Below are 9624 nucleotides of genomic sequence, written 5' to 3' on the forward strand. Positions count from 1 at the left end.
AGCGGCTGAGGCGCGGGGCCGGGCTCGCGCTGCTGCGCTCCGCGCTGGGCGGACCGGGGGCCGGGGGGGGGGGGGCGGGGGGCGGAGGCGGTGCCGCGCCTCGTGCCGCCGGAAGCGGAAGCGCGGGGGCGGCCGGGCCCGTCGCCGTGCGCGTGACGCAGCGTCCCGGCGCCGCCGCCGGCGCCATGGAGGCGAGCGGCAGGGCCGCCTTCGTGCTCAGCAACCTGGCCGAGGTGGTGGAGCGCGTCCTCGGCTTCCTGCCCACCAAGGCGCTGCTGCGCGCCGCATGGTGAGGAGCGGGGGGCGGCGGGCGGGGCGGGGCGGGGGGCGCCGTTTCTGAGGGGCCGGGGGCGGGGCGGCGGCGGCAGCCGCAGCCGCCCCGTGTACGCGCGGTGTGTGCCTTGCAGCGTGTGCCGCCTCTGGAGGGAGTGCGCCCGGCGGACCCTGCGCACGCGGCAGCGCCTCGCCTGGGTGTCGGCGCTGGAGCCGGGGCCCGCCGAGAGCCACGCGCTGGTGCGCGCGCTCGCCCGGGAGCTCGAGGTGGGTGCGCGCGCGGGGGGGAGGGGCCGCTGCTGGGGGGGAGGCGGCGCGCGCCGGAACCAACGGGCGGGCGGTCCGCGCCCCAACGGTCAGTCCGCGCCCCGGCGGCCAGCCAGCCGCAGTCAGTCCGCGCCGCTCCCCGCGCCGCTGCCGCCCCCTCCTGTCAGGGCTCCGGTGAAGGTGAGGGAAGACCCGAGGCGCACCTGCTGCCTTCCATCACCGCCCGCTCAGACCTCTCCTTCCGAGCCTGGCTGATGTCTCTGGGAAAGGGATGGTGCGGGGAGCCGTGAAACAGCACAACCTGCCCCTTTCGTCCTCCTGCAGAAAGTGCATGTGCTGCCCCAAACCGTGCTCTACATAGCGGATGCAGAAACGTTCAGCGGCCACGAGGAATGCCACGACCAAAAGAAAGGTAACTGCTCGACTCTTGCTCTGAGGGAGCTGGCAGTTAGGTCCAACACAGAAAGGAAACGTCACCTACCAAGAGATTCTCTTACTTTGAATTTCAAAGCAGAGTAATCTTTTGAAAAAATGTGATCACTTACCCCATTTGTGGTGTGAAACACAGCCCTCGGTTGTTTGTTATTTTACACAGACGTGTATTACATGAAGGAAAGTACAGCAATTTATTTTCTCATCCCGTTGACAAGATTGATTCCATTCCATATGCTATTAGTTCTGCACGCTTATAGATAGTACAGGTTTTTTGTGTTTGTAATGTTGGTAAAATAGGGTGAGGTTACTGCAATGCTTGTTCTAGTCCTGTTCAGAACAGCTTGCTTATACTTCTTTGTGCTTACTCTTTTTTCTCTTTTAACAGCCAGAAAAAGAAACAGTAAAGAAACAGCAATTGCACTTGAAAAATTGTTGCCAAAACGATGTCAAGTTCTTGGACTGGTCACCCCAGGGATTGTAGGTAGGAGTCTTCTTTAATGCTTTGTGTTTTTATTATTAGCATTTTTTTCTCCTTTCTCACCTTAAATTCTCTTTCTACGGTGTACTAGGGTGCAATTTTCTGCTCATCCCTGTGATCACAGAGGATAGATTACGCCTTGTGTGTTGGTAGCAGGCTCTCATATATCAAAAAGTGTAGGAGGAGTCTGCTTAGTATGTTTGCTTTCCTTCTCTGTCACCTGTCTTAAACAGTCTGGACTAATATGTGTCAGGAAGGGCAGCACAGTGCTCTAATGTGAAGGAGTAAGGAGTTGCTTGGGCAACTTGTTGAGGTCATCTCTAGCCATAAATACTTGTGATTCTGCTCCTACTAAAGACTATTTGAGTACTTCTGTTTAGAGTAAGTAGGCTATTGCTCTCTTCTTTTGTCAGCAGGATCCTTTTGCTTTCTTAGTTCTTTTCTTCCTGTTTTCTCTTGCTGTATTTATAAAGTATAACAATCTCAACCTGTAATTACTTAGACAAATCACATAGTTTCTTCCTGAAAGTAAGTTTTTCTGTTCTTTTAGCACAGGTGGCTTATCTTTGCAGTGCGGATACAGAGGATACACCAGTGCTTTGTGCATCAGCTCGTGCTTGTCTCAATGGAATTAGCTAACTTGATACACTATTTTATTTTATTTTATTTTATTTTATTTTATTTTATTTTATTTTTCCTCATGTTGATGCTTGGTTCCCCTGAGATCAAGGGGCATTGAAAAGCTTTTTAGTATTTGCAAGTGAGGGCACCCATTGCATAGCTCAAATCCAGGTAATCGGTCACTTGAACCAGATCTCTGGAGCAGTGCCATCTGTTCCGTTTATCCTCCCCTAGTCCCCAAGTTGGTCCACGGTGTTGTAGTATTGCTCTACCTTGATTGTGGTGATTGATTCTTGTCAGCAGTATAATCCAATAATAGGGTGCTGATATTTGTATCAGTTTGCTTTATACTGTCGTCACACTCTTGTACAACACTGTTCCCTGTTTCGTAGGTAGTTCTTAAAAATCCGAGTATCCTTGTGTGGCCACAGAAGTTGGCTGGAAGGCTGGGAGATTTATGTATTGCACAGTGCTTGTTTTCCATTTGATTTGAATTTGGTGTGGCTGGGGGAAAATTTCCAAATTGTCTCCTCCTGCGAAGTGACTTCAGCATCATCTGTAGCAAAGGGGACTCTTACATGTTTTATCTTTGCAAAACAACAACAAAATTAACACCAGCTATCTTTACATATGTATGGAAATGAGCTGTCATGTTTTATGTCGTGTATGCTGCTCTGCCTCTTTTAATCTACATCACGGTGTAGACAAAAACGTTAGAATCACTGAATGTGAGGTGTCTTTTTTTGTGTCATTGTAGTTACCCCTATGGGTTCAAGCAGCAATCAACCTCAAGAAATTGAAGATGGTGAAGCTGGGTTTGCTCTGCTATTTCCCAAAATTGATGGTGTAAAAATCCAAACCTTCCATTTTCCTAAAGACTTGAAGAACAGGGTCTTTGATGAAAGTAAATTTGCTGAAGCAGGTAAGTCCCTGTTCACCCTTTGATCTGGGCTTTTGTAAAGTGTTGTCTGGCTCTTCTGGGCTCCAGTGTGGAATTACACGTAGAACTAACAGCTTCTGTGCTAACTGTGTTCACAGAGCGCGCTGGGGCTCTGTAGGGCTGCTGTTGGTCAATCGATCTCTGTTCCCCTTTTTGTCTGGAGTACTGAGGGTAAATTATCATGAGTACTGCTTGCAGATTTCTTTAGGGCTGCTAAGAGGGAGCTGTTATGTTTTGAGCAACCCTCTAACTGTTTAAAAGTAATGATAAGTGAGTTTGTGTCATTGGGAATCATTCTTACCACCACAGTTCAGAAGTGGGTGGGGAGGAGCTGCTGCTTTTCTTCTCCAAGATAACTCCTTTTAGATCCTAAGTCAGGTATTGTAGCAAGGAAAGGCAGAAGAAAAGACAATAGATTACAATAAATATACTTTACATTCTTTATGTTGTGTTCTTAGCAGGACACAACAGATCATTTACAAAGAGTAATATGAGGGTTTCGTGAGTATTTGTGTTCTGCAGACTTGGGAGTTTCTGTCTTGGGTTAAACAACTGGCTGATGTATGCAATTTATTAAATTTTTCAAGTAAAGTTATTTACTGCACTGTGGTTCTTGTTGAATTACTTGTATGCTCAATTCCTGTCTGTAAAAGGACAATTAAAGATGTAAAACCCAGAAACTGTGCTGTGGTAAAACAAATGCTCTGTGAAAGAAGCTGAAAGCTGGAGGAGCAGATACAATCTTCTTTTCATTGCTAAGTTTTTTCAGAAATTCTTAAGTAGGTGGAGAATGCAGCCCAGCTCCTGGATACGTGACCAACCTGTGTCTTGTTTTTCAGTTGCAGCAATGGAAAGCCATTAGTAAAGGCATTAGGTATTTAAGGAGAGAGTGAAGAGTGTATATGGGATACCTGAACTTCAGGGGAAGTCAAAAATAAGGGGACTTATGCTTGTGCTTTTATTTGCAGGTCTGAAGAATAATCCAGATCTCCGTGTGGTTCTTCTGTTTGGCTACAACTCCTGGAAGTCTGGAGCTACTCGATTTCTTCATCAAATAGTCAATCCTTTGAATGAAAAAAGTATCATCCTAGCTGGGGGACAAGTGGAGAGCTTTACATCGCTGACCTCTGAGAAGTAGGTATCTTTTTCAAGGTAAATTGTGAATTAAATTTAAAATAGGAAAAATTCTGCAGAAGTTGTAGCATTTTAGCTGTGTCCTATTGGAAATGTCCCTTAGTGGTAGTAGAATGGGGAATTTATTTTTTTTAAGAGAACAAAGTCCAACTACTACACCATGATTCAGCAAGAAGAGCTGGAAGCTTTGTTTGACTGTTACAGTTAGGGTTCTGGAAACCCAGCTAGGAGAGAACTGTGAACGGTTCCAGCTTCAGAAACACTGTATGCGTTTATTGCAGTCTGTGCTTACTCTCTGGCTTGCAGATAAATTAGCACTCATTGTGACAGAGACCACTTAAGTGACTGTTCTGGTTCTCTGTCAGCCTCATCTCGCTTCACATCAGAGTAGTACCTGAACATGCAGCCAGGACTGTTCCCAGGAGCACACTTAATGTGCTGCAGCTCCGCAAGGACGTGGCACTCACAGGAACAGGCTTGATGCGATCCAAGTTAAACCCTGTCCCTCTACCACAATCCCTACAGGGCAGATTTGGGCTTCTCCGCTCCAGCTGCTCAGCTGTATAGGGAGAGCTGCTTGTGCCTTCTGACTTGCTAGTGCCAGTGCATCCTCCCTGGAGCAGCCTGTGCTGGGGAGTGTGGTGCAGACACTCCTGTGGGCTTCTCCTGCCAGTGTAGGTCTGGACTCCGTAGCGGTACAGACATGTTTCTTGCGTCTGAGTTATGCCAGCTGCACCGTTATTCCAGATGAGAGAGCTGACCATGTTAAATTATTGCTCATAAGCCATAAATACGTAACTATTAAAACCAGTGCATTCTAGCCAGCCAGGGAGACCTGAAGCACCAGGAATCTGAAGTTGTTCCTGATTGCTGCTGCTCTGGCTTGATGTGTAAATGCTGAGTATCTTTGCTCAAGTTGAACTTATAGCTCAGTTGGACTTAGAGAGCTGTGACATATGCAGAGTGCTAAACGTGGCTAGTATTTGAGAGGCAGGCTTATGATTAATTCCAGGTATTGATGTGAAAGGTTTTCCTTGTGAAAGGTTGCTGTTAAAAGAGGATAAAAATGTTGGAAGGTTTTTTTCTGTTTTTTAACTAAGGCAGCTTTCAAAATCACCAGGATGTTGGTCTGTTTTGCATCTTACTTCTGCGGCAGCAGATTATTCAGGTGTGAAGTGGACTTCCTGAAATGTTCTCTAACTAAGGCCTGTTGCCTTTCAGTAATAACGCCCAGCCCAGTGATGCCTGTGGTGTGGTTGGACTGGCTTTCAGTGGTCCCCAGATCCAGAGTGCGACAGTTCTGTTAGACCAGGATGTAGCTGATGAGAGGACAGCAGAAGCCGCCATGCAGCGTCTCAAAGCAGCAAACATCCCCGAGCGTAACACCATTGGCTTCATGTTTGCATGTGTTGGAAGAGGATATCGGCATTATAAAACCAAAAGGAATATGGAAGCAGATGCGTTTAGGAAGTTTTTTCCAAACGTTCCCCTCTTTGGCTTTTTTGGACATGGCGAAATAGGATGTGATCGAATAGTTACTGGGAATTTCGTGTTAAGAGAATGTAATGACGTAAAGGATGACCTGCTTCATGGTTATACTACCGTAATGACTCTTATTCATCTTGGTTCAACGAAACCAAACCAAGTGTAAATATGTTTTTAATGCATCAGTGACCTGTTTCTTTCATTACAGAAAACAGAAAAGTCTGGCAGACTGGGCATCTTGCAGTCAAAGCACCTTCCAAAGCATAAACATCATTCTCGTATTATCCAATCCTGTAGGTGGAATAGTTTATTATAATAGCTGTGGGAAAGCTTTGCATTGTGTGTAATCCCACGTACACATCACAATTGCAGGTAAATGGTATTTTAATGGAATTCTGCAATTGAAGAAAGACTCTTTTTTTCTAAAATGAGAATGGTTTGCACAAATGGCAGTTGGAGTCCAAGTAATCAACATGTAGAAATAAACAGTACTTTGATGTGCTCTATTTATGTATCCAAAACAGTCTGGAAAAACTACTGATGCGTACTGAAATACTGATGCATAAAATCCACCATTTCCTGGATTTTATTTTGAGAAATGCACAACCTGCCCAGATTTAAGTCCTAGTTTCAACACTGAATGGGTTTACTAGGTAAAATGAAAGAATATCTTTAGAAAAAAATAAGAAGTGCTCATTAAATAAAAATGAAATTATGTAGAAGCATCTGGCCTGCCATTCTTAGAGGAAAAGCTCTGATTTAGTGAGATGCTGTCAAGTTAAAACCTCAACTCGTTTCACCATCTTGAACTCAATTTGAGTTGTCTTAAATATTTGGTTTAGAATAGTATCTGATAGTTTGTACGTACCAGCAATTTTAGTCTTGGTGTGTATCAGTTTTCACAGTCAAAATGCACTAGTTACCCTTCCTCTTGGATTCTCTTACAGCATGATGCTTGCTGTTACAAACTTCTAAATCCAAAGCGCAAAATATGAAGACTTCATCTGGTATCTTTAAGTTCCTTTAAAATTTTTTTTGCTTTTAAATTAGAATTTATGGGCCACACAAGATCTGGCTACGTTCTTTTTGTATAGAGCCTTTAAGACTTGTGTTTCTGCATGTTTTCCCGTGCTTTTGTGAGCTGAAGCTTTTACATCAGTCACCTATTTGGAGTGCTGCAGCTGGAATGCCGTATTATGATGTTCAAATAAGTACGTTCAGAATAATTTCAAGTGTAGCTCATAATACGTTTGCTCACTTTTAAATTCTTTCCTCCCTTTTTCTTTCATTTAGTAATAGAATGACAAGAAAATAGGATTTATTTTGCAACATTTCAGCACACTTCCAATTGCCTTATCAGGTAACTAGCCTGTCTGGTTTAGTAAAAAATGAAATAGTTCGCTGCATGTTGTACTATATCGGACTAAATGTCCTATAACTATATTTTGCTTTAAATGTAACAACCAAGTCTACAGTTGCCATCTTCTTGCCAATGTCTAGATGAAACTTTTCACTGACAGTAGCCTAACAGGCTAAGGAAAAGGCATGTCTGTCCTGAGAGTCAAACTATTGGTCTCATTGGGTGCTGAGCACTGACAGTACTTCCCCACGGCTCTGTTGGTGATTTGGTGATTATTTTTTTTAATATATATATATATTTTTTTTTTTAATTTGAAGACAATGGATAGGATTTTAAACTCCCACTGGCTTCCTAGGGATAGGAGACTAGCTACTGCATTTGGAAGAGAAAGTAGCTGGGAATTCAGTGTTCTTGAATTTTAAGAGAAGCATCAGGGTGGGCAGGGGGATACATGTTTTCAGCATAACCGGAATGTCATGTTTGGTCCTTTCTGATTTTGTAATGTTACACATTCAACAGTAGGCAAAGAAAATGTGTGTTTCATTTCTGTAATAAAGACAGGTCTCCTGTAACAGTTAGTATGAGTTAGGCCTAGTTAGCAGCATGGCTGTTAGCATAAGCCTGTGAACTTTACCCAGCTTCTTGCTGTAGTAGAAGTAAATGAATTACAATCAACCACGTGTCTGGAACAGCAGTGCAAACATGTCCAGAAGTGTCCGAAGAAGCAGATTGTGAGCTTCAACAATGGCACAGCAAAACAGAAACTCAGAATGCAGTTTGAAGGAGCTAATCATCAGCGAGGTATTCTCTGCCCAGTCCAGTAGCTAAGGGTGCTTACACATCTTGGAGGTAACCACAGTGCAAAAAAGCGTCTGGTAAGGGAATCCCAAGAGCTTGCACCAGACTCCAGGATCATCTCCAACACTGGGGAATGGGGAATAGCCCAGGGGAATACCCCAGACACATGGCCTGCCTGGCTGGAATTGCTGTGCTGTCTCTCCTGGACTGCCATCTCTCCTGTGTGTCTGCCGTGCCAGGGAGGTGGTGTAATTCATTGCACTGCAACGTGTGCGATTAAAGCGTTTTGGTATCCAGATTCGTTTTGCCTCCACATTATCATTTACTCTAAAACCACAACAACTCCTGAGTTAACCCCAAGTATATTTGTTTAAGGCAGTATGTGCCACCTGTCTAGTTCATTGCACGAAAAGGCAGTGCGTGTTCTTCACTGACAAAGCTTTGCAGTGCAGTAACTTGTACCTCTGTCATTCAAAAGTGATAAAGTGGACAAAGTTAGTCAAAGGACTGTTCAGCAACTCAGGCAAAGTGAGGCAAATGTGAATGGCAATGCTTCTTACAGAGTGCATGAAAACACAAGACTTCTCTAATAATTATCTGTCCAGTTACCGTGGTGATGGTAATGTTTCCTGCAAGAGTATATAAATCCTAAGTGATTACAACAGGATTTTGTTTTGCTGAAGGAAAAAAGAAAATCTAAGTCACAAGACCTGCAGAGAAGAATGGTGATTTTGCTGACACAAGGTAAAGGACATTCTTTATCCTCATGTTTTGAATATGAGTAATGTTTCATTGCATGTTTCTTAATGCATTTTTCAGTTAAGTGAACTGTAGGTATCAGAAGTATAAAAAGTAATAGGCAAGCGTATGATGTCTAATCTCTTATTTGCACAACCAAAATAGCATTTACAAAACATAAAACTATTACAGGAATTTTTATTTTCAAATTAGTAATTCAATTAGTAATGAATTAGAATTCAGTTAGTAATTCAAAAATCCCCTCTGTAGGATTTTTCTATAATTTGCCATTGTAAGAAAGCTAGAATAGGTCAGTAAAAGCGGAGGCAGATGGTCACAAGTGTACGTTCAGAAAGCAGTTTCAGTTAAAAACTGCAGAAAACTTTTTTTTTACTGTATGAGGCTGTGGTGAATCCTTGTAATAATTCCCACCTTAATACAGCAATTGTAATTCATGCACATGAAAGCAGTTCAAGATGAACGTTAGACTCTAATTCTCAAATTTCTTACTTGAATTTTTTCCTGTTCCTAAGCCCATTTCTCAGCCAGATGCAGGCTCCAGAAGAGGCTGCTGTTTTGGAAGAGGCTCTGGGTTAGCCTCAAGGGTGTTCTGCCTGGGAACATGTCTCCTGATCTACAGGCTCAAAGGTGTGCAGCAAGGTAAACAGCTCATTTCTGGTGGTGGTGTGCCTGGGTCCTGTACCACGGTTTTAGATGAAATAAATACAAGTTCAAACACTGCAGGACCCTTGCACTGATTACTGTACACCTACCAGCAGTTCATAACAATGTGGGGTATTTTTCTAAACAGGTAACACACAATTAGTGGGAAAAAATGGAAGCTTTTCAAAGGAGAAGTGTAAAAAAAAAGTTTGGATTATTTGGAAGTGATATTACCTGGACATGTGTGTTAGAATTATTAACAGAGAAATAGCTATTTGGAAAATAGCTTTGATAATTTAGGAACAAAACTTTTATTCCTAAATCAATGGGATTTATGCTTCTAAATTGTTTAAACACTTTAAAAAATATATAAATTGCTATCATTACATTTCACAGCTGGATCCTCACTGAGATTAGCAGGTAGCACTGACT

The 9624-nt window shown here is 43.5% G+C and overlaps 1 protein-coding gene across 1 annotated transcript; it reads left to right on the top strand.

The window, feature by feature from the left end:
- Positions 1–115: 115 nt before the first annotated feature.
- On the top strand, positions 116–6358 carry FBXO22 (F-box protein 22). The gene is made up of 7 exons (XM_080551378.1): positions 116–289; positions 408–540; positions 865–952; positions 1361–1456; positions 2832–2996; positions 3983–4148; positions 5370–6358. The coding sequence occupies exons 1-7, from the start codon at positions 186–188 to the stop codon at positions 5797–5799; spliced, it is 1182 nt and encodes a 393-aa protein (XP_080407504.1). The 5' UTR covers positions 116–185; the 3' UTR covers positions 5800–6358.
- Positions 6359–9624: the final 3266 nt, after the last annotated feature.

This window comes from Anser brachyrhynchus, assembly GCF_964034855.1.
Source record: "Anser brachyrhynchus genome assembly, chromosome: 11".
Classification (NCBI taxonomy): Eukaryota; Metazoa; Chordata; class Aves; order Anseriformes; family Anatidae; genus Anser; species Anser brachyrhynchus.

Coding starts and splice junctions, on each gene's coding strand:
- FBXO22 (XM_080551378.1), top strand. CDS start 186: ATGGAGGCGAGCGGCAGGGCCGCCTTCGTGCTCAGCAACCTGGCCGAG. Junction 290..407: donor GCGCTGCTGCGCGCCGCATG/GTGAGGAGCGGG, acceptor TGTGCCTTGCAG/CGTGTGCCGCCTCTGGAGGG. Junction 2,997..3,982: donor AAGTAAATTTGCTGAAGCAG/GTAAGTCCCTGT, acceptor TTTTATTTGCAG/GTCTGAAGAATAATCCAGAT.